Source organism: Eurosta solidaginis, chromosome 2, assembly GCF_040869045.1.
Source record: "Eurosta solidaginis isolate ZX-2024a chromosome 2, ASM4086904v1, whole genome shotgun sequence".
NCBI lineage: Eukaryota > Metazoa > Arthropoda > Insecta > Diptera > Tephritidae > Eurosta > Eurosta solidaginis.
The window spans coordinates 289067549-289093455 of NC_090320.1; the positions used below are offsets into that span (position 1 = coordinate 289067549).

Here is a 25907-nt window from a genome sequence, read left to right on the forward strand (position 1 = left end):
AGACGGTTTCCCAACACGCGAACAGGCAACGTACAGCTGACCGTGCGAAAAACAGGGAAATTCGAGATCAATCCCACAGACTTCCAACGATTGGCCTTGCGATTTATTGATTGTCATTGCAAAAGCCAATCGAACCGGAAATTGAATCCGCTTGAATTGGAATGGAAGATCAGATGGAATAATCGGAATTCGTGGGATAAAGACTTCCTCTCCCTTGAATTTGCCCTTGATGATCGTAGCTTGAATCACATTGTTCATCAGTTTCTTCACGGACAACCGCGTACCGTTGCACAATTTCGGATGATTCAGATTCCGCAACATGATTATGATCGATCACTCTTTCGACTGTAAATTATGCGGCGGAGTTCCGGGCACATCAAGCGAGTTCAAAAATTCTGTTGTATAGTTTGGCGCTTCATCCTCGTCGGGGACGCTGTCAACGGATTTGTACGAATGCAATTCTCCAGCTATTTGACTTTGAATAATCAAATTCAAGCTATCGACGTGCTTATTCTTCGCTGCAAGTATTGCCTGTTCACTAATCCAATCGAGATTTTTATAATTTTGTGCAATGCCGGGGAACACTTTGGTGATGAGTTCTTCTTTCGACGATGTGAACTCGCAAAAATTTGCCGGGAACGATATTAATCCAGTGGAAACATCAACAGGTATTTGGCCATTGCCAAGCGCCAGCAGTTGTCTCGAGAATTCAAGAGCCGATGAGTCGTTCTGCAACGCAACTCTTATGTGGTCAATTTCAACTTCTTGACATGCCGCCACAAATACGACGATTTCAGGCATGCATTAAGTTCATCGGCAGCAGTAGATTTCGGGATGACAGGTAGCGTTTGGCGAAAATCTCCGCAGAGCAATATCATAGCCCCACCAAATTGTCTCGAATCACCTCGTAAATCCTTCATCGTTCGGTCAACCTCAAAAGCTCGTTTATGCGACATCGTGCATTCATCCCAAATGATGATTTTGCATTCTCGCATCAATTTTGCTGTCGCTGAATTCTTGGTCCTTGTGCACGTTGGCTTGTCTACTGTAAGTAGATTCATCGGCAGTTTTAAAGCTGAATGTGCAGTTCGACCGCCTTCCAACAATGTGACAGCAATGCCAAAGGAAGCAGTATCCAACGCAATTTGAGATCTTTCCCGAATTGTAGCCAGAATCAAAGAAATGACTAATGTTTTTCCTGTCCCACCGGGAGCATCGAGAAAGTAAATGCCTCCCGTTCCATCGTCAACAGCCTGCATCAGGGAATCGTACACGTTCTTCTGCTCTGCATTCAACAGCTGCACATTTGTTCGGACTCTTTCGGCCAGCTCATCTCGATCATAGTCTTGCTCCCGTTGCAGTTCCCGATTGAATGCATCGTTTATCGAACGATTTGGCGCTGGCATTCCCAATGTCGACACCAGACTGCCGCATATGAGGATGCACATGTCTTCGATCAGAAGTAACGATTCGTTGCTCATCCCGTCATTAATCTGAAGATCGAAATTCAAAGTTGTCATGCGAAATCTGCGTAAAATGTCGTCAGCCATCTCGTCCTTATATTTTTCCCACAATGCGGTCGGGTTCGATGGATGACATGCGGATATTGTGATCGCAAACAATGTACGAATTTGATTCGCTGGCGACGAAACAGTTGCATCGGCGAGAGTGGCGCATAGCACACCATCCACAGTACGCAGGGAATCGAAGGATGTAGGGCCTCTGATGTTAACCGAAAGCAAGGGAAGATAGTTGGCGTGGATGAACTGTGCATATTCGTCCGAGAACATCGGTGGAATATACATCAGTAAAGCAAGCAACAACATTACCTTTTCTCCGGCGTTGAAACCTCTTTGATGCAGCGTTAAATGTATAATAGTGTGGCATTTCCGAATATAGTAAAGTCCTTGCGAACGGATCGCTATCGCATGTCGAAAATAAATTTGTCAACGTTGTAGCTGGTTTTTGTTCTGCTCTCTGCGCTGCATTTGCGTCCGTAAAATAGACACGCTGGCCGTCCTCCAAGTATACTGCAAAATGTACCATAGTCGGGTGATGTTCATGAATCGGATAAGAAAACAGCCGCCAAATTGCCTCGTTACAACTCACGTAACGTCCAAGTTGAAACTTCGTTACCTCGTCGTTTGCATTTGGTTCAACAATGCCAAATACCGCCATGTCGCTCCCTGTGTTCACATATTTGCAAACGTATTTGATGGAATTGCAGTACTCAACATTGCAGTGAGTTGAGAACGTTTTCGACAAAAGGAACGATCCTTTCACTTTCATCACGATTGATCTGCCATTGTCATCTGGAGAACGACGCCGATACAATGGATATCCGTCGATTCCAGAGATTGTGTCAGCCACCAACGGACGGGGAAACGCTTTGTGCAATTTCCGTTTTCCATGCACGGCGAGTCTGGGTTGTGGAATCCGCAAGGCCCATGGTTCATGTTCGTTGTCACAATGGAGTACAGCTCCGGATCAGTTTCTGGATTTGGTATTTCGGCCGAAAAGATCGCATCAATATCATCTGGATGGATCGTGTCAAGCATCCAAAGCAAAATGTGTGCATGTGGTAAGCCACGCTTCTGCCATTCAACCGAGTACATCCAACAACGTATTATGCAAAAAACCGTATGCTTAACGATGTAATCCATGAGTACTTTGATCTTTTGTCTGAACACTCGTGCAATGATGTCATGTCGATCGCTGGATGTTTGTCCTGTCATCAGGAAATTCGTAATTTCAGGCCATTTCGGATTGCAAGTGAACGTGATGAATAAATCCGGCCGTCCGTTATTCAGCACATACGTTATCGCATCCTGAGCGTACTCATGCATGTGGCGCAGGCTTCCAACGTAAGTACCTGGAAGAATGGTCATACAACCGATGTTGGTTGCATCTCCTTCAGTAGCCATGGCATCACGCAAGTGTATGTATTCATCTGATCGTAACTTGGACTGATTGAAACGAATGAAATTGAGGCGCTCCGTTTCGACCTTGACGTACATGTCAACGCAGTACTGGTGAAACAACCGGCGATATCTCAACAGATGATTGTCAACGTTGCGCCGAATCATCAAACGATACGCATAAAAATACATTGAGCTGACCTTCATATTCGTTTCTTCTCCTGAAATATGAATTCGAACTCGGTTGCAAAATAAAATAGAAGTGATGACTTGTAAACAAACCTGTCGTTGGATTAACCATCTTTATATTGAAGTTATATCCATCCTCTCCACGACAGAGCATGAACGGGTATTGAAGTGCATCATATGACCGATTCGTCTCGTAAACGCGCTTCAATTGTCCACCATCCCGACGGTAAAGAACAATATCGCGTGATTCCTTATTCTCGTCAACAATCACCACTGCGACTTCATTGATAGTGGGAGCATTGAATTGTCTTTCATGGCCTCCAGCGGGTCTTTTGTCTGCTCTAATAATGATTTTGTGGTCGTCTGATGGCATCATATCCAATGCTGTTTTGAACAATCTGATCATTTCACATTTAGTCGCAGTAGTGGTAGCGTTCGGTAGTGGTAACAAAGCGCCTGCTCGATGGTGAATTTGCCCTTGAATCTGAATGTGTGGAAGCAATTTCGAAAAAATATAACAATAGTTGTTTATTTTGATAATAATGGGACATCATTACCTTAAAAGTAGGATTGTAGTCGGGTACATCAACAACTTGGGCTCCAAATGATGTCATTTGAAAGCATCCGTTATATTTTTGTGTATTATCTAGAAAATGTTTTGATTGGATTGTATTTCCATATAGTAACGAATACAATGGCTCTAGCGGGTGGGTTAAAACGGGTAATTTCACTTTGCCACCAGCGCAGCATAAGCCGGGGGTTTCTGATTGAAACGCAGCGAAGATCTTTGTAGGCTATTGCGGAATCGTATTCGAAAGTAGCGCGATTCAAGCCTACATTTATGAATGGTGTTCCAACAACATTTTTTTGAATTTGTGGTGGTGATTGTGCCGCGCGAACTTGTGCAATATGGGCACGTCTCCATTCATTTTATTCTGCACGTTCCTCTTGCGTTTTATTATCACGGACATTCTGACTAATTATTGGACGGCGTGTACGTCGTCCAAGGTTTGATCGTCTAATAGGAGGCATTAGTCAAGCAAATAACTCAAGCTAAAATGCAATAAAGTAATTTTTGACTAATCCTATTAAAAAGAAAATTCTTTAAAAAAATACTTACGGAATGAAGTGTATCGCAACACACAGTTCTGGAAGATAACCTCACTTTTTACACGCAAAATTTTCTTAAAAAATGATCGAATTGATAAATATCGCAATGGAATTTCAATTGATCGTAATGCTTGTACCGTTTGTGGTTGTGATACGCGATATATGACTATCCGAAATCAGAAAAATAAATCAATGAACACGAAAATCAGAAAAACTCGAATCAATTGCAGCAAGAAAAATAGCACATTTGTTTAATAAAAAATGACAATGAGAAAAGTGCACCTGTCAAATTACGCTCAACCTAAGCACAGCGCCATCTGTTATTTATCTCGTTATATTAATAATCAATTTTCGATTTCTCCAATTTTCCGACTTTTCCGCAGGGTTTTCCCAAAATTTTCTTTCGTAAAAACTTTCTCCTAGCAATTGCGATGAACTGAAAAAAAAATTTGGGCCAAATTGGTCCTGCCGTTCTCAATTTTCGATTTCTCCAATTTTCCGCAGGGTTTTCCCCAAATTTTCTTTCGTAAAAACCTTCTCCTAGCAATTACGAAGAACTGCAAAAAATTTCAGCCAAATCGGTCCGGCCGTTATCAATTTTCGATTTCGCCAATTTTCCGACTTTTCCGCAGGGTTTTCCCAAAATTTTCTTTAGTAAGAACCTTCTCCTAGCAATTACGAAGAACTGAAAAAAAATTTGAGCCAAATCGGTCCTGCCGTTCTCAATTGATGAATTACTATACATTTTTCACACCATTTTTATATATATAGATTTATATTTGTGTACGCGCATTTGATATAAAATGTTTCCATTTTCTTTGAATTGAAAATAAAAATCGGACAAATAAGTACATATGTATGTACTTACTAACCGAACTTCAATTGGGCGTACATAAAAAATGCTGGCACACATTAAATAATAGGTATACACTTTATTAATAAAATAAATAAATGTAAGGCGCGATAGCCTCCGAAGAGATCTGGGGCCGAGCTTCTCTTCCAATTTGCGTAGCGCTCCTCTTGATTGCCTCCAAATTGGCCGGACGGGACCTACATGTTTTATGCCGACTCCGAACGGCATCTGCAAGGCAGATGAGTTTTCACTGAGAGCTTGTCATGGCAGAAATACACCCGTGGCGCTTGCCAAAAACTGCCGAGGTGCGACCCCGCTTAGAAAAATGTTCTTCTAATTGAAAAATTTTATTTAAAAAATTTTGATGTTGCTTTGCCCGGGGTGTGAACCCAGGGCATACGGTGTGGTAGGCGGAGACCGCTAACCAAAACAGCTTTTATGTTGTCGAAAACTTCAATATTAAAAAAGAATATTTGATATTATCTTATTAGATTCGTTCGCGTGAGTGAAAATTCGTAAAAATTTTAACAACGTTGGAAAATCCTGTTCGTTCAAACAAAACTTTTGCAACAAGAGGGCGCAATTTTGCATTTCGCTTGGAAGAGAAGTTGTAAAATTGTACCCGATATCACATAATTTTTTGCAGTGTTATGCACAGTAAATTCAAAAAAGGGTTTTTTCGTTTTGTATTAATAACTAAAAACTAGTTTTTTTGTTGTTTTTTCAATTTGTGTGTTTTTTCGATTTGGTGGTTTTTCGATTTGGTGGTTTTCTTATTTTGGTGTTTTTTAACAAGTGGCACCATCGTCATAAATACAAAGTAGAGAGCGCAGTGAGCGTAAAATTCTTTTTGAAATTTGCTCATGCATTGACTGTTGTTCGCTGTTGAAATGACCAGTGAGATCAGTTGTGTTAACAGAAAAATCAGATAGATTGATTAGGAATCTGTAAATTTTACAGAATTTTGTTTACTTAAGAGCGAACAATTTTCTTCTGTTGAAATGATTAAACTAATTTGTTCGCTTAACAAAGAACTCGGTCGAATTAACCATAATTCGATCAATTTCACCGAATCTCCGTTAAGTCAAGAACAACAGAACCGATTTTTTGGTTTTACTAGAACCATTTCTTTCAGTGTACGGTGTACGAGTATTTGGTCTTAAAGAATTATCAGCATATTCATCATGATATTTACTTAGGAGACATTCCATGTGCTTTTTGAAACAATCATAATAATATGGTTCTAGCCATTTAGGCACGCATACTGACATTTGACCTTTTCGTAATGACTTTCATCTTGTTGTAAATAGACCTGAATGAACTCATTTATAAATAATTATATCTGTATGTATATGTGTACATATATATGTTCTGAGTAAGTCTGTGTCCTGTTGGCGGCCACCGTGGTGTGATGGTAGCGTGCTCCGCCTACCACACCGTATGCTCTGGGTTCGCACCCCGGGTAAAGCAACATCAAAATTTTAGAAATAAGGTTTTTAAATTAAAAGAAAATTTTTCTAAGCGGGGTCGCCCCTCGGCAGTGTTTGGCAAGCGCTCCGGGTGTATTTCTGCCATGAAAAGCTCTCAGTGAAAACTCATCTGCCTTGCAGATGCCGTTCGGAGTCGGCATAAAACATGTAGGTCTCGTCCGGCCAATTTGTAGGGAAAATGAAGAGGAGCACGACGCAAATTGGAAGAGAAGCTCGGCCTTAGATCTCCTCGGAGGTTATCGCGCCTTACATTTATTTTATTTTTTTTAAGTCTGTGTCCTATATCCTTTAGATGAAGCTCAAACATATCTATTCCCATTCCTTTCAACCTTATATATTTATGAGCTCTGCAGGGCTAGTAGTACATGTTCGTCTTACATTTGTCCGTAATACATTAGTTGCAATTAGGGCAATTACCTCTATAATTCGAGGTAATCTCCATGTGACCAACATTTACCTTGCCTTCGCTTTGTGCTGCTGCTATAAGCTTGATTTTAAAAGAAATATTATGGCGATTGATTGAACTCAACTCAAGCAATGCCGTATTATATAAGTAGGTATATATTTATGCATATTTATATAATTACATTAAGCTGTGTCGATTCGTGTGAAGGCACTTTTTGCGAATTCCAGTCTGAAAATCTCACAGATATTGAATAGTGTACACGTGAAAGCCTGACGTAGAACAAATTTGGTTTACAAACAAAATGTGCCACTTATGATTTAAGGAACGGAGTGGCTTGGGTTCGATAACTTATAATCTTTCGGTATTCGAATGGGCTTACGTGCCAAATGGACGTAGTTATTCATAAAATGTCGTGATTGCAAGTACTAGTGAAACTCGATGTAGGTCAAGAAGACGGTGATTTTGAAGTTGACTGGAGATTGCCGGAGGTTGAATTTAAGCCCCAGCACAAGTAAATTTACCACAAACAGTCTCGGTCTTTTTGAAGTAGCTTTGGTCCGTCAAGTTATTTTCTTATTATCGATAGCGAATTATTTACATCGAGTTATCGGCTTGTTATAGGCTTCGTATCACCAATTCATCGGCTTCATATTGGTTTCCTACTAACTTGTGATGGACGGATTGCACGCCGATAACAAACTGTTAGCACTCGATAAGAAATTGATAACTTTATGATACCAAATCGATAACTTTTTGACAACTAAACAATTCCAAAAGCGAATTATCGCTTGAAATATTAGAGATTTTTGATAACAAATTGATAACAAATCGAAAAATGTTCGATAAAAAGTCAATAACCTTTCGATATTGTATCGATATCTTCATGCTAGCAAATGAATAATACTTGGAGAACAAATCGATTAACATTCGATAAAAAAACGATAATTTTACGCTAACCAACCGATTATATGCCGCTAGCAAATAAGTAATATTGACGAAAACTTTTTTGATAACATATAGAAAAGTGACAAATTTTCGATAACAAGTCGATAATTTCTCGATATTATATCGAACATTTTTTGCTAGCAAGTCGATTACACTTTAGCTCTTCGAACAAAACAAATGATAGCCTCAAGCTTTATTTTATGCGCTTCAACCAACTCAAGACTATCCTGCAGCAGACGTTCACCTGTCGATATTTCTTCGATGAATACATAAATACGACTAAGGTCACTATGAATGCCTGCAATACAGTATAAGTGAAATCGTCGTGCGCATTGTCTGCCTCCTCTGCAACCACAGACGTCAATGCGTTTTTTTGCGTTTCCTTCAATTCAAGCAGCAAATTGCGCGCTACGTAATGTGACCGAAATGGGACGCATCCACGGCGGATCGTTTTTACTTTCTTCATTTACATATTTTATAGCCATTTCGTAGACTTCTTTATATTCTGTTAGAATTTCTTTATCAATCACCATTTTCGTAATTTTCAAAACCAGGAGCGATGAGCAATTGCTTACTGGAAAATTCGTGAAATTTGTTAAGCAGACAAACGTCAAAATAAACAGTCGGTCGGACACAGAGTAAAGCGCCAAATACACGACACGAACATTTCCGCGAACATTCCGCAATCTTGTTCGCAGCTTTGGCCATACACCATACGAACTTTTGGCCGAACATTAGTTCTCTTTCAGACAGCGATGAATACGGATAACAATTGTGCAGCAGCAATATTGCTCGCTGTGGCAATTAAGCGTAAAAAAAAGAGAGAAGATCGCAAAAAAAGAATTTGGTCATTATTCTTTTTAATTCTATTACAATAATCTTTGCTTTTTACTTGCCACAATGATGGCAAAGATTTATACATTTCAATAAATTCACTCAGAAATTTTTTATTGTCCATTTTACTTTCCGCGCACGTCTGTTCCGTTCAGAAATTACTACGATTATGAGCTATTTCGCCATACACGCAAAAACAGTTCGCGCAAATGTTCGCAAACACTCCGAAAAGTTTCTGCCATTAAAAACCTTCTCAGTGAAAATTCATCTGCCTTGCAGCTGCCGTTCAGAGTCGGCATAAAAATGAAATGCATTGCAATGTGATATCTTTGAGAATAATCTATAATTTTGTTAATAGGTCTTGGTCTAAGTATATATATTAGACCAAACCTAAACAAAAAACACCAGTTTTGTATAAATGCATCAAAGTGGTAGCCGTAGCCGCTATGTCAAAAGTACCGTTCTTCGAATCTGCTCTGAACAGTATTGTCGTTGACAATTTTCAAAAATGGGTCAATAGGGATTTGACTTTTATGCTACACTTCCACACAGAAGCGTGCCACAAACTTTGTGTAGCAAGACCGAACCAAAATTATACACCGAACTGATCCGTTAAAGTCAAGCTCTTAGCAATGCACCTTTTAATTGAAATTTTTAACAGCTATAAGCTGTAAATCAATTTAAAAAGACAGATAAAAATCCTCCTCTACATTAAAATACCCAAAAAACTATGGTCATATGCACAATCAATTTTATGTAGGTAGGCTTTTTAAAATAATTTGCTATGTCAAAAAAGCTGTGACCAAATTGGAAGTATAACTTTGAATACGCACCTTTATTTTTAAGTTATGGATTTCTTATAAATTCGAAAGGATATAATATCTGAATCAAATTTCTATAGATACTTCTTAAAATAATCAAGTGCATTTTTAATTTTGCTGTTTATGACAGGGTAAAATATTGAGGCCCAAAATGGTTCTAAAAATATTTGAAATAGTTTTCAAAGGAGCAAAATGTTCTAAAAAGGATGAAATCTCCGCAGAGCTACACAAGGGTAACACTCTATGTATGTATATATGTATTTCAAAGAAGTAAGGAAGGCTAAGTTCGGGTGTAACCGAACATTACATACTCAGCTGAGAGCTTTGGAGACAAAATAATGGAAAACAAAATTTAGCAAAATTAACCTAGGGTAACCCTGGAATGTGTTTGTATGACATGTGTATCAAATGGAAGGTATTAAAGAGTATTTTAAGAGGGAGTGGGCCGTAGTTCTATAGGTGGACGCCATTTCAGGATATCGCCATAAAGGTGGACCAGAGGTGATACTAGAATATGTTTGTACGATATGGGTATCAAATGAAAGGTGTTAAAAAGTATTTTAAAAGGGAATGGGCCTTAGTGCTATAGGTGGACGCGTTTTCAAGATATCGCCATAAAGGTGGACCAGGGGTAACTCTAGAATGTGTTTGTACGATATGGGTATCAAACGAAAGGTGTTAATGGGTATTTTAAAAGGGTTTGGGCCTTAGTTCTATAGGTGGACGCCCTTTCGAGATATCGCCATAAAGGTGGACCAGGGGTAACTCTAGAATGTGTTTGTACGATATGGGTGTTAAATGAAAGGTGTTAATGATTATTTAAAACGTAGTGGGCCTTAGTTCTATAGGTGGACGCCTGTTTGAGATATCGCCATAAGGGTGGAGGGGTGACTCTGGAATGTGTTTGTACGATATGGGTATCAAATTAAAGGTATGTATTAAAGGGGGTTTAAAGCGTTTTTAGTTGTATATGTGAATGCGTTTTCGAGATATCGACCAAAATGTGGACCATGTTGACCCTGAACATCATCTGTCGGGTACCGCTAATTTATTTATATAAGTTATGCAGGTCCTTATGGTCCCTGCTTTCCTTCAATAAATAACACAACACAACACTTTACTTTAACACTTTATTTAAAATAACTTTAAATATTTAGCGACTAATTAGTTGACCGTGCAACTTCTCTGATTAAACTGAATTACCCTCGAAAGGCAATGATGCCTCCTTAAATACCTTTCCTAATGCCATTCTGCTGCTGCTGTTATCATATGTAAAAACGGTCGCACATTCAGTTGTTGTTGCTAGCGCATGTGATGCTATGATAAGTGCAAGTTGCTAGGTAAGTGCAAGCAGCGACGTCGCGCGATCAGTTTTAACGCTTCTCTTTATGCCTGCCTACGACCCTCACGTTGCTATGGTAAGCAAGCGCAAGCAGTGACATTGTGCAGTGCGTTGCTGGGCTGGATATTAAACCTGCCGTTGCTATGATAGAACCACGTGCGATTACTTGTTCTATCGTTGGGTTGCATACCAAGCCCGTGCATATGATGTTGCTATGCTGTGATCGTATGCAGTGGGTTGTTATGCTGTTGGCTTGCACATGATGTTACTATGGTAGCCGTCACGTACATATTGCTTTTGTGCGATTAGTTGCGCTGTTGTTGGGCAAGCTCTGTTAGGCAAGCGATGGGCATTTTAGTTGGATTGTTGTTAGGCAAGCGATGATCATTTGTTGGTTTGTTTTGCTCTGCATCAATTGACCTTGCCATTTGACTTGGTTGCTAACTAGTTGTTTGAGGCTACGTAGAGAAGCTAGGCATATTGTTGACTTAGCAAAGATGTGCAATAGGCATCATAACTTAACTCCTCCCCCTCTTAAATTCGGAGCGTCCCTGATCCGACGAACTTATAACTATACATATTTTTAAAAAATAAAAAGATATATTTTCTATAATCTAAATATCCTTTTCTTTTGCGGACTTCGTAAAGAAATAATGATTTCGATGATCTTGTGTGACTTTTTTTTAAAGAGTTATAATTTGACATCTTTTGAAATTTTAATTAGCTGCAAATATTTAATTCTTTAATTTCTTACTAAATTACGGGAATTCCATATTTACTTCTCTTACAAATTTTAAATTGGCTTTTACAATAAGCTTTTTTCTAAAAGATATAACATGTTTTTTTTTTTTTTTTTTTTTTTAAGTGGTAATCAATGATTTATAATGTTGTAAATAATGTTTTCCGTATACATATGTACGTTTTTTTATATAATTATTATTTTCATTTTATTTTTGAATTATTGTAGCTTCGTAAAGTTAGGCTTCGATAAAAAATATTTCTATATTTACCATAAAAAAAATTAGAATTTGGCTTTTATAAAAACCGTTTTAAAGAAAATTATAGATTTTTTTTAATATAATAATAATTTATTTATTTAATTTTTGAAATAGTGTGTTTCGTATACATATGTACGTTGTTTTCATACTTATTATTTCCATTTTAATCTTGAGTTATTGTAGCTCTTAAAATATATTTATAATGTTTGGATATTTTTTACTAAACCATGTCAATTCTCTATTTACAATTCAGAAAAATTATAAGTAAGCTTTTATAGGAAGTGTTTTGAAAAAAAATATAATATTTTTAAATATAATAATAGTTTATTTATTTATTTGGTTTTGAAAATATTTTTTTTCTGTATACATATGTTAATTTTTAATTCAAATATTATTTCCATTTTATTTATAAGTTCTTGAAAAATATAGCAAAAATTCATAATTTTTTGTTTCACTAAATTAGATATATATATGTACATTTCAGAACAATTTTATGCGGACTTTTATAATTTGCGTTTTAAGGTAATTGTATACATATTTTCTAAGTTAGTATTCTCAATTTAATCGAAAAATTATTGTTTCCGTATTATTTACATTTTATTTCGAGTTAAGCTAGGAAAACCTTACATGAAAATTATTTGGTTTTACTTCCATTCGGTATGTTTGTAGTTAGATTTTTTTTTATATAATCATGTGATTTTGGTTGGTAGAGAATCTTAAGAAAATTATTATAAGAAAACTACAGTTGTCGTATACATATGTACGATTTTTTGTATAATAATTTTCAAAATTTAATATCAAAAAAATAAAAAAAGTTTTTTTTTTTTTTTTTTACATCAAAATTTAAGGAATCCAATATTTCGTAAAAACTATGTTTCATGGTTTTGAATTAAATTTAAAGCTAGTTGTTTTTTATTGGGTGATCAGTAGAAGTCGTTGAATTGCTGACTTAATACCTTTGATTTAAAAGATTTTTTGTTTTTTTTTTTTTTGACAAACCAGTTGCGTTTATACTTGATATGCTGAATCCTTATCTTAAGTTATCCTTATGGACTTTTTTGCCATTTATCAACTCATTTGTTCCTAAATCTTTTTGTACAATGTTTTCCACGTACACCTTGCTTAATTTATTCCCTAGGCGTTTATTGCGGCGAACATATACCTTTTCTCCTTCATTAAATTTTCTATGATTGTTAACAGATTTTTTAACGACATTTTCTTGTGCAACAGTAAGCGCTACTTTAATTGAGTCTAGGTGATCTTTGGGAAAATTATTAATTACATCTATCGGTTTCGCATTTACAGTAGAATGTATTGAATTATTATACTTATATGTTGCAAGTAAAATCAATTCATTGGTATCTGTTATATTTTGTTCGGCTTTTATACATCTTGCGATTTCTGTTAGCGTTGAATGTACTCTTTCTATTTGGCCGTTACTTTTACTGTGTAAGGCTGGTATGAAAAACTGCTCAATTTCGAAATGATATTTCAATAAATTGGATATTGTATTGGAATGAAGGGATTTCTCGTTATCGGAAACAACTATTTTGGTTTTTCTGAACTTGTTCAGTACTAAAAGTAGAGCAGTTTTAACATCGGTTGTTGATCTGGATTCGATAGGAATTGTAATTGTAAATTTGGAAAATTTATCTATGCAGGTAAAAAAATGAAATTTATCTACCGAAAATATGTCTACATGGAGGATTTGGCCAGGATATTCTGGAATTGGTGTTTTTCCTACTTCTAATTTTGATGGGTGTCTATTATATTTATTCTCCGAACAAGTTTTACAATTTTTAGTAATTGTTGTAAGGGTTTTCTTTATATCTGGGAAAAAGTATTCAGATATCAACTGCTTGTAGTTCTCCTGAATTGAGCGATGGTCTCTGTTGTGCTCCGTGGTAGCAGCCTCGATTTGGTCTTCTCTTTTTATTAAGTCAATTACAATCCTTTCCGTATGTATAAACTTTACTCCTGGGAAATTGGACAAGAGTAACGACTGAACTCTGGCTAAAGTTTCGAGATCACAACAAACTCCGTTTACTACATTTGGGTTAACCTTTTCCCGGATTGTTTGTAAAAGATATTCTGCAGTTTTAAAGTGTATGGAATGTCTAACAAGTTTTTGGAATAGAATTTTGGTGGATTTGCTGTTCACCTCGGATGGTGTCAGCACTAACTGGGATCTAAATTGGTTTACGGGATTTTTTATGGTTTTTATTGTGTCTGAAAGAGATAATTCACTATGAGCTGTAGCGCTTGAGTCATCCAGATTGTGAATATATTGACGCGAAAGTGCATCCGCTACTTTGTTGTCTTTACCGGGCTTATAAAAATATTTCGGAGCAAATGAATTTATAAATGCGGTCCATCTTTTAATTTTCGAATTGGGGTTTTTATCTGACATGGCGAATGTAAGCGGCTGATGGTCTGTGAAAATATGTATGTTTTTAATGCCATACAGATAATGCCTTAACTTTTGGAATGCCCAAACTATTGCCAACAGTTCACGTTCATTCGTGGCATAGTTTTCCTCAGCCTTAGATAGTGTACGAGATATCATCGTTATAGGTTTGCCGTTTTGCGAAAGCACAGCTCCTAGTGCTACGGATGAGGCATCGGTTGTTATCTCGAACGGCTTAGAGTAATCTGGGTGTTGGAGAAGGACGTCTTCTGAGGCCAAAATAGTTTTAAGTTTATTGAAGGCATTTATTGCTTCTTCGTCTAATGAGATATTAATCTTTTTGGACTGTCTACTAGTAACGTGGCCATTGTCACCTCTTAAGTATTTCGTAAGTGGTTTTGAAATATGCGCATAGTCCTTTATAAACCTACGGTAATAGCCCGAAAGACCCAAAAAGGACCGTAGAGATCTTAACGATTTCGGCTGTTGGTAATTTAGGATGGCATCTACTTTACTAGGACATGTTTGAATTCCTTTATGCGAGACTGTGAAACCTAAAAATTCGACTTCGTTCCTAAAAAATTTAGATTTTTCTAAGGACACTCGCATTCCTGCTCGCTCGATTTTCTTTAGAATGGAATCGACATGCCTATAATGGGAACTTTCGTCTGGTGAGAAAATGATGATGTCATCAACGTAAACGTGACATATTTTCCCAATGTCTTCACGCAAAATGTCATCTATTGCCCTTTGAAATATGCTTGGCGCATTTTTCAAGCCAAATGGCAAACGGCAAAACTCATACTTGCCATTGTTTACGCTGAATGCTGTTTTGCACCTATCTTTCTCTCGAAGGCAAATCTGGTGGAACCCTGACTTAAGATCGAGTGTCGTAAATAACTTTGAGAGTATTACTGTAGTATCTGGGATTGGATATTTGTCAGATGTAGTATGTTCATTTAACTTCCGAAAGTCGATGACCATTCTCAACTTTTGGTTTCCGTCATCATCTAACCCTTTCTTTGAAACTACATGAACCGGCGAGTTATAGGGTGAATATGATTTCCTTATTATGCCGTCTTTAAGTAGGGACTCAATTTCGTTGTTAATAAAATTCGATATTGATATTGGGTAAGGATAGCTTCTTGAATAAATTGGCTTATCAGTTACCATGTCTATACTTGCTATTACATTTGTGTTATACGGAAGAGCTCTATTGGGGTTCGCAAATGCGTTAAAATTATTTTGTTTAAGTGTTTCAATACTACAAGGTGTTTCAATTTTTTTAGTATGAGCCATGTTAACTTCCTGACATTGAAAAAAGTTGAGATTCTCTTTTCCGTTTTTATGGAAAATCAGTCCAGCTTTTGTGTCAATATTTGCCTCGATATCTTTCAACAAATCATATCCAATGATTCCATCAAAAGTATCTAATTGGGGTACTATATAAAAAGTAGCAGTCGTTCCTAGAATATTGACTTTACATTTCTCAGAAATTTTATTTACACCATTTATAGATCTTAGTTGAAAGGGATATTGTGTGGCGGTTATTCCTTTCAAAAAACCATATTTTTTATGTAATTTTTCGCGGTTCCCGTGTCTATCAGAATTTTAAGAACTTGCCCATTAGGTAAAGTTCGAGTAATGAAGGGCAAGTTCGACCTTAGCCTAAAAAATTTATCTCATCTAGAGGCTGATTATCTTCCATTTCGGAGTAGTATGGTTCATTCGACAAAGGGTCTTCGTACTCGTCCACTGCCGTGGAAAATGAATTATTTTCCATAGCGTTAATACGTTGCAGTTTGTTAAAGGGTGCTTGAGTGGAGGTAGTGTTATTGTAAGGTCTCTTGAATTGTTGTTGAGGTTGGGCAAAGTTGTTGGCTTGTTGCCGCGTCCGCTGTTGATGAGAATTTAGTCGATTTGAACTATTTCCCTGTTGAAATGTTTGTTGGCGATTTCGCTGTTCGAAAGGATTGTTTCTGATTTGAGGATTTCTTCTGAAACAAGAGGTTCCCTGATCTATTTCCATTGGAACGGGGTATTGTGCTGAACTGCTTGGATTTGATCGATTTGGATGAGGAGGAGTATTAGAAAATGGGGTACTTTGATGTACTTGTGGCAATCTTCCCGAGGCATATGTATGCGTGAAGTTATATCTGTCTCGATTATGTTGCAACTCTTGCGCTGCAGCTAGTGCACTGGGTAAGTCTGGTGGGTTCGCAGAGAAAAGGGTATCGCAAAGTGGGCGCCTGAGACCGGAAATGAATACCCTTAAAGCGTTTTCCCTAGCCTTTACATTAAACGCATTGCAAAGTTCCTCATTACTGCTATATGTCATAATATTTTTGTTTAGAATCAAAGTAAGTTGCCTATCAACTACATCATAATATTCACTAATAGACATTTGTCCCTGCCTCAATATATTGAGCTGATTTTCTAATATGTGGAGTGGTCGTTTATCTGCATATAATTGGTCTAACTTAGAAATAATGGCTTTAAAGTTTAGCGGAGTGTTAAAAGCGCTAAGATTTTCGTTAGCTGCCGACGTTATTTTGTTACGCAAAATACCCATGGCAATATAATATGGCTCCGAGCCCTCGGTATAATAGTTTATCGCGAACCTAGCTGCTTCCCTCCATGCTGGATATTCAGATATTTTACCCCTAAATTCTGGTAGAGACTTAATCAAATTAAGATCCGTATGGCTACTTTGCGTACCTGCAACAATAGTTACGGGACTGAAAACTTCTACTCTTTTAGGTATAATACTCTGAAAATCACGTCTTAGCTCTGCTAATTGTTCCCTAAAGTTCTCTTCAACCACTTCTACTGTCGACGCCAGTAAACTAGCCACTGCATTTATATCCATTTTTTTATTAAAATTTTTTGTAGAAACACTATAAATTTTTTATAATAATGATAATTGGAATATAGATATTTATTAATGCAATTCTTAAAACTAATAATTTTTTATACGTACATATATATCGAAGTAACGAGGGTCCTGTTGATTGGTGCAGTATTTCGTCCTGCGATTTACAGATGCCACTTCCAGATTTTTTTTTAATTTAGAGAGTGCCTTTAGTTTTTAAATCAACGTCTTTTTTTAGAAAAATGTCTGTTTGAAGATGTTCATCACAATTTAATAATTATTGTTTTAGCGTATTGTATTTGTATTCAGTGTTTTTTTTGTACCTTTCTTTTATTTAAATAATTCAGAATTTACCGTCAAAACGAAATTTTTTTCACAACTATTTAATTTTCCTCTTCTCTAGAATATTGTTGGTTGCTTTTCTGCCACTTTTTATATGCTTTTTTTTTACACTGTCTATTGTCTATAGCCTTTAAATTAATATGCTTGTTCTTATATTTTTAAGGATAGGTATTTATTTCGAAGTTGTTTCACTAATTTTTATTTGAATTTACTGTTTGTTTTCACTTATCCTTTTTCAAGGATTTTTATTTTAGATAACGTTTTTCAAACATTGGTTTATTTTATAAGGATGATTTTATTTTCCTTTTTCTGTACACTTTTTTTTTTAAATAGCTTTTAAATTAATATATTTTAACTATTCAGTAATTTTTCTTTGACTTTACTTTTTTTTCACACTTCCTTGAAGGACATTCACTTCATTTAAAGTTTTTCCGAACACTGGTTTATTTTAATGGTCACTGTTTTTATGTCGTTATTTGATAAGGATAAATATTTAAGAAAATTTTTTTGAATAAAACAAGTATTTTCCTTTAGTTTTTATCCTTATTTACAAGATATAGCTTTTTAAAAACACTTATGTCTTGCACTGTCTTGTTTTTAATTATAACCCTTATTTAAAGGATATATCAATTTTTTTTAAAGCACTCGCACTGTTTTTTATTTTATTTGATTTTTTTTTTTTATTGTAATCCTTCTTTAAAGGATATGTGTATTTTTTATACTCTTGGGTTTGCACTATAGTTGGGCGCCAGTTATGCAGGTCCTTATGGTCCCTGCTTTCCTTCAATAAATAACACAACACAACACTTTACTTTAACACTTTATTTAAAATAACTTTAAATATTTAGCGACTAATTAGTTGACCGTGCAACTTCTCTGATTAAACTGAATTAACCTCGAAAGGCAATGATGCCTCCTTAAATACCTTTCCTAATGCCATTCTGCTGCTGCTGTTATCATATGTAAAAACGGTCGCACATTCAGTTGTTGTTGCTAGCGCATGTGATGCTATGATAAGTGCAAGTTGCTAGGTAAGTGCAAGCAGCGACGTCGCGCGATCAGTTTTAACGCTTCTCTTTATGCCTGCCTACGACCTTCACGTTGCTATGGTAAGCAAGCGCAAGCAGTGACATTGTGCAGTGCGTTGCTGGGCTGGATATTAAACCTGCCGTTGCTATGATAGAACCACGTGCGATTACTTGTTCTATCGTTGGGTTGCATACCAAGCCCGTGCATATGATGTTGCTATGCTGTGATCGTATGCAGTGGGTTGTTATGCTGTTGGCTTGCACATGATGTTACTATGGTAGCCGTCACGTATTGCTTTTGTGCGATTAGTTGCGCTGTTGTTGGGCAAGCTCTGTTAGGCAAGCGATGGGCATTTTAGTTGGATTGTTGTTAGGCAAGCGATGATCATTTGTTGGTTTGTTTTGCTCTGCATCAATTGACCTTGCCATTTGACTTGGTTGCTAACTAGTTGTTTGAGGCTACGTAGAGAAGCTAGGCATATTGTTGACTTAGCAGAGATGTGCAATAGGCATCATAACTTAACTTATATGTAATACCAGGAACAGTATTCCCGCCAAGATTCCAAGGCGTTTGATTTCGCCCTGCAGAACTTTTTCATTTCATTCTACTTAATATGGTAGGTGTCACACCCATTTTACAAAGTTTTTTCTAAAGTTATATTTTGCGTCAATAAACCAATCCAATTACCATGTTTCATCTCTTTTTCATATTTGGTATAGAATTATGGCATTATTTTCATTTTTCGTAATTTTCGATATCGAAAAAGTGGGCGTGGTCATAGACGGATTTCGGCCATTTTTTATACCGATATAAAGTGAGTTCAGATAAGTACGTGAACTAAGTTTAGTAAAGATATGTCGATTTTTGCTCAAGTTATCGTGTTACCGGCCGAGCGGAAGGACAGACGGACGACTGTGTATAAAAACTGGGTGAGGCTTTTAGTTTTATATTTTGTTGCACCATGTCCTTACTGGAGTTGATTGTTGACATAATTTACTTATATACTGTATAGATATTAAATTTTTTGTTAAAATTTGACTTTAAAAAAATTTTTTTTTAAAAGTGGGCGTGTTCGTAATCCGTTTTTGCCAATTTTTCCTTAGTATACATACAGTAACAGGCGTAACGTCCCTGACAAATTTCATCATGATATCTTTAACGATTCCCAAATTACAGCGTGCAAAACTTTGAAATTACCTTCTTTTAAACGTGGACGGTGCCATGCCTATTGTCCAAAAGTTTACTAATTTTCTATTGTGCGTTTTAAAATCAACCCACCTACAAAGTTTCATCACTTTAGCCGTCTTTGGTAATGAATTATCGTACTTTTTCGGTTTTACGAAATTTTCGATATCGAAAAAGTGGGCTTGGTTATGGTCCGATTTCGTTCATTTTCGATCTGAGATGGGTGCCCAGGAACTTACGTACCAAATTTTATCAATATATCTCAAAATTTACTCAAGTTATCGTGTCTGCGGACGGACGGACGGACGGACATGGCTAAATAAATTTCTTTTTTCGCCCAGATCATTTTGATATATAGAAGTCTATATCTATCTCGATTAGTTTATGCCGTTACGGATTACCGTTATGCGAATAAAGTTAATATACTCTGTGGGCTCTGCTCAGCTGAGTATAAAAATCTCTCTTTGGTTGCCCGCAAACGTTCTTGCGAAACCCCATCTGAGAGATAAATTCTAAAAATTCTTACTGAAAGCTAAAAATTTGCATGAAAATTCTCGGAATTTTGCCGAATTTTTTAAAAAGTCTTAAGTGTATATTTGGATTGTTGGTGTTATATAATAATACATATTTTTATAAAAATATCGAAAATAATGAAGGTCGAAGCAAAACTAAGTAAAAACTGGAAAAATCTCCAAAGGAGAAGTTGCCGATAATCAGCATCCAATTTTAATTGACCAAATTAGTGGTCAAATTCGACCAAGTGAAAACCAAGCTATAGATTGTTATAACGTTAATTTAGTCATTTGCAAAGTATTTGATGTTGGGAATAAGTGAGAATTTCTGCAGGTTAAATGCAACTTTATTTATTGTCCAAGAAATACTTCTTTGTTTACTTTTGAACAGGTGAAAAATATCTTAAAAACAGTTTTTTTTTGTTGTTCAAATAAATGGGTGAGTCATTTTAAAACCTCGTAATTGAAACCTTAATTAATGTGCTTTGTTTGTATAAATGGACTAGAAAAATAATAACTTAAACTGATCAACGCCCTAGATTGATGAGGAGTGTGATGACTAGTACTAGGACCTACCCTATTATTTTCTAGCTTTTAGTATTATTATTACTTCATGTAAGTATTGTTTTCAATGAAACCGTTTAACTTAATTTTTTTTTTTTTAATTATTTTATTTTTGTATTGTTTGTGCACCAAGGAGATTTAGTCTATCTATATATTTAATCTATCCGAAATCACTCTCCGATTCTGATAAAATTTGCAGGATCGCTTCTTGGCAAACCTTTCCCTTCCCGGAAAAGGGACCCGGGAACGATCTATTCGAACAAATACTATTCGCGGTTCGATTTGCCTGAAATTAGGTATTGAGGAAGCCCTTTGCCTGGATTAGTATTTACGAGACTTTTTTCCGGGAATCGGACCAGGGACAGACTGGGTCCAGGACAGGGACTGGGACTCGGACTGGGACTCTAAGTGGAACTAGGACTGGGAATAAGGGATGGAGGAAGAAAGAGATGGAGTTAGACTAAGATATATCGGAAAAGACGGAGAGGGAGAAAGAGATGCATAGAAAGAGAAAGGCAGAGGGAGGAGTGAATAAAAGGACAAGAAAAAGGGGGCAGATAGATCAAAATTAGGGCAGACCAACATCTGCCGCGTCTGCTTATATTTATAGATAAAAGAGGTGGAAATTGGTTTTTTCACTTTTAGAACTTTTTATGTTCTGCTTGCTTGGCTCATTTTCAATACATGCAAAAAAGTGTACGAATAAGATACACTAAACAATACGAGTCTCTTAAAGGTAAATAATTTATTATTGAAACTTATAATTGCGTTTTCAAAGCACTTTAAGGAAACCAAAGTAGTAATGTGTGTTATTGACTCATAAAAATCAATAAGTTTTAGAACAAAAATGGATACCCAGCAGAAAAAACGAACGGTGCTGAACGGGTACAAATCGGATGAAGAACGGGACATTTAGTGCTCACACTTGTATCAATAGCGCTTAGGTTCGAGCTAGGTATATATATTGAAATAAATTAATCAAAGTCTGCGCATATTTCAATCCACCTGCGATTGAATTAGTTAACGGCGCGTTCGAAAGTTCAGTGTAGAATTTTTTAAAGCGTTCCTAATTGGTTCAGTCCTAGGTGGTTCTGAAATAGTCGCAAACTTTGCATTAATTAATTTAAATCCATATTGTTCAGACCTCAGCGCTGTTGTTACAAGTGTGGCTACCCACTCTCCCGATATGCATCCGATTATCACCAGTTCGGAGGTAGTTATTAAGGGCCGTTTTACTATCACCTGTTAAGCTAGATTTCATCTGCAGGATAGCTACCTATCAGATAGATTCATTTGACACTTATGTTTTCACAACGGTGACTAACCAAAGGTTAAATCGATTAATTTGACAATTTTGTAGAACAAACCGTCTTTTGTGTATACACGAAAATTGACCGAACAGCTTACTTGTTTTACACTGTGTTAGGAAATGCACATAACAGAGACGCGAGTATGTAAAATGGAAATTTCTTTATCTTAGAAAAAAGTGACGGACCTAACCCTATTGCGAAACTGTCGCTCTGCGTGATTGTCTCTCATTTTTTCTGAAGAGTATATACAATGTTATCCGAACTTAGGCTACTTACTCTTTTTGTTTCTATACCTTTCATGAACATGAAATGGTATATTAACTTTGGTCCGATGTTTGTAACGTTGAGAAATGTAGAAGACAGACTCACCATTAAGTATACCGAATTGATCAGGGCGACGAACAGAGTTGATATAGACATGTCCGTCCGTCTGTCTGTTTGAACGCAAACTAGTCCCTCAAATTTTGAGATATCTCAATGAAATTTGGCACAAGGATGTATTTTTGTATTATATTAGAAATTTGTCGTGTCCGGTAGGATAGGACCACTATAACATATATCTCCCATACAACCGATCGTTCAGATAAGACTATTTTGGTCATTCCTGCCGCAATTAGAAAGTATAAACGTGGAACTCAGTGATATATATTCCAATATATCATAGAAGATATCCTGAAAAAATCACTTTGATAGGAGCTATATATAGTTATATCCCATACAACCGATCGTTCAGATAGAAAGATTTTTGGCCATTTCTCCCTTAATTTAGAAAGTATAAAAGTAAAACTCGGTGATATATATTTTAATATATCATAGAAGATTTTCTGAAAAAATCACTTTGATCGGAGCTTTATATAGTATATATCCCATGCAACCGATCGTTCAGATAGAAAGATTTTTGGCAATTTCTCCCTTAATTTCCAATATAAAACGTTAAACTTGCTGATATTTATTCTAATATATCATAGAAGATTTCATGAAAAAGTAATTTCGATCGGAGCTATATATAATATATATCCCATACAACCGATCGTTCAGATAAAAAGATTTTTAGCCATTTCTCTCTTAATTACCAATATAAAAACGTGAAACTTGGTGATATATATTCTAATATATCATAGAATATTTCCTGTAAAAATCATTTCGATCGGAGCTATATATAATATATATCCCATACAACCGATCGTTCAGATAAGATGGTTTTTTGCCATTTTTTATTTTATATTAATCTTAAAAATCCTTTAGGTATGTACATCTGTCCACTATATATTTCTTACCTTATACATCCGATTATTTGGAGATTACGAACGGGATAAGATTATTGTTCAGCCCCATTCATGAAAGGTATGAAGTCTTCTGCACAGCCGAAGACAGTCCCGTCCTTACTTATTTTATTTGGAATGGTATAATGTGTTTTGTGTGTGTGTGGAATTTTCGCTGAAAAAATCGGCATAAAGTTCAAGTATAAAAGGTGTGAAAAATTTTAATATCACATTGTCAGTTTTAGTGTCGAAGACGTGATTTTGAATATAATACAAAAAGGAATTCTGGAACAACAGTTTGTTATGTATGTAACTAAATTTAATGTTATCCTTTTAGAAAAAAAATAGTACTGTAAATTAAAGGATATTTTAAGAGTCACATCGATATATTAGTAAAGGACATACTGCTATATGTCATTTTGGTTTAAATTTAGAGAAATATACACATCCTTTTTTTTTAATTATTCCTGTATTTAAATCACATCTAGAAACAGCTAGTGGAACAGGTCAGCGAAAGTTTTACCAAAAGGACGGGGTTATTTTGTAAGAAAGGTCCTGTTTTTAAATAAGGTTTAAAAGTTTTCTTTAAGCAAACGCTACGGTAACACTTTGGACTCATTATGTCAATGGATTTCTTCGCGGACCAGCCAGTTCAACCTAACATAATCTAATTGAGCGCGATTTATAATTTGCTGTACTTACTGATAAGCTACTGGCTACATTAAATGCGCTCACACTCAAACTAGTAGCGTTTTCTTTTCTGGCTAAAGTGTTACGCTTTTTGTACGCCACGCAAGGGTTGTTGTTCTATTCTAAAAAACTGGCAACGCCTTTACGCAGTACTTCGTTCTTTTGTCAAAATTGTTGCCTGCTCGCAACGCAAAAGCGTTACACTTTCACCCTGTATAAAATGGCGGTGTGGCAATGGAACTCTGTGAAACTCTCAATTCGCTCTAAAGTTCCACACATACTCTATTAATATGAGTGTATATGGTGAGTTGAAATGTTCTTTGTATCCATATATATAAAAATCAAATTCCAAAACGTGGACCCGGGCATCCCATGGATGTGTTTATACAATATGGATATCAAATGAAAGTGCTTTAGTACAGGGTAGTTTTCATACCTATTGGTGACTAGGGTGTCGAGATATATGCCAAAACGTGGACCAGGATACGCCTAGAAGGTGTGTGTAATATGAACAGCAAATAAAAGCTGTTGATGTGTGATTTAATACAGAGTAATTTTTATATCGCTGGGTGACTAGGGTCTTGAGATATAGGCCAAAACGTGGACCCGGATACCCCTACAATGTGTGTGTAATATGGATATCAAATGAAAGCTGTTGATGTGTAATTTAGTACAGAGTAATTTTTATATCGCTGGGTGACTAGGGTCTTGAAATATAGGCCAAAACGTCGACCCGTATACCCCTACAATGTGTGTGTAATATGGATATCAAATGAAAGCTGTTGCTGAGAGCTTTAAAGTAATTTCCATTGTCATATTCGATTTAGTCGCATCAACCTCGCAAAACTGATAAATAAGCATGCGAAGCCGAAATAAAGACATGAATTAATAATACCCACATAATTTTAAAAATATGTACCTCTTATTCGATTTGCCTGAAATTTGGTGGATTAATTTGCCTGTATTAGTATTTACGATCCTTTTTTCCAGGAACTAGACCACAGACGGACTGGAACTGGGATTAGCACTAGGACTGGGACTCGGAATAGCACAGGAACAAAATACATACCACCCTCTATGACTGGCAATAAGGGATGAAGAAGAATGAGAAGAACTTGAGAGAAGAGAAAAGAGGGAAGGATTAGGAGACTGAGAAAGAGATAGAGTGAGACGAAATAGAGATAGATGAATCGAAAAAAAGGGAGGGAGGAGTGAATAAAAGGATTAAGAAAAATATAAGAGGGGGGATGCAGAATTAGACGGAAAACGCTTATTAAGATGTATGCAGATAGACCAATTTTAGGGCAGAACAACGTCTGCCGCCAGGGCTGACTCTTGAATTTGTTTGTACGATATGGGTATCAAACGAAAGGTGATAATGAGTATTTTAAAAGGGAGTGGGCCTTAGTTCTATGGGTGGACGCCTTTTCTAGATATCGCCATAAAGGTGGACCAGGGGTGACTTTAGAATTTGTTTGTACGATATGGGTATCAAACGAAAGGTGATAATGAGTATTTTAAAAGGGAGTGGGCCTTAGTTCTATAGGTGAACACCTTTTCCAGATTTCGCCATAAAGGTGGACCAGGGGTGACTCCATAATATGTTTGTACGATATGTGTATCAAATTAAAGGTGATAATGAGTATTTTAAAAGGGAGTGGGCCTTAGTTCTATAGGTGGACGCCTTTTCGAGATATCGGCATAAAGGTGGACCAGGGGTGACTCTATAATATGTCTGTACGATATGTGTATCAAATTAAAGGTATTAATAAGTATTTTAAAAGGGAGTGGGCCTTAGTTCTATAGGTGGACGCCTTTTCGGGATATC

General features: G+C 36.3%; 2 protein-coding genes across 7 annotated transcripts in view; one reads left to right on the forward strand and one right to left on the reverse strand.

Moving 5' to 3' along the window:
• LOC137241140 (tropomyosin-1-like) overlaps window positions 1-25907 on the reverse strand; it is an 857608-nt gene that overhangs the window by 238634 nt on the left and 593067 nt on the right. For 4 of the 5 annotated variants that reach the window (XM_067768430.1, XM_067768429.1, XM_067768423.1 and 1 more), the window contains exon 10: window positions 23405-23564. The exons of the other annotated variant lie outside the window; for it this stretch is intronic. The gene's annotated coding sequence lies outside the window, so the exon portion shown is untranslated. The remainder of the gene's footprint in view (window positions 1-23404; window positions 23565-25907) is intronic. 5 annotated transcript variants of the gene reach the window in all.
• LOC137241142 (uncharacterized) overlaps window positions 12395-25907 on the forward strand; it is an 82535-nt gene continuing 69022 nt past the window's right edge. For both annotated transcript variants that reach the window (XM_067768431.1, XM_067768432.1), the window contains exon 1: window positions 12395-12428. In XM_067768431.1, the coding sequence (XP_067624532.1) occupies window positions 12400-12428 (29 nt within the window). In that variant the 5' untranslated portion in view covers window positions 12395-12399. The remainder of the gene's footprint in view (window positions 12429-25907) is intronic.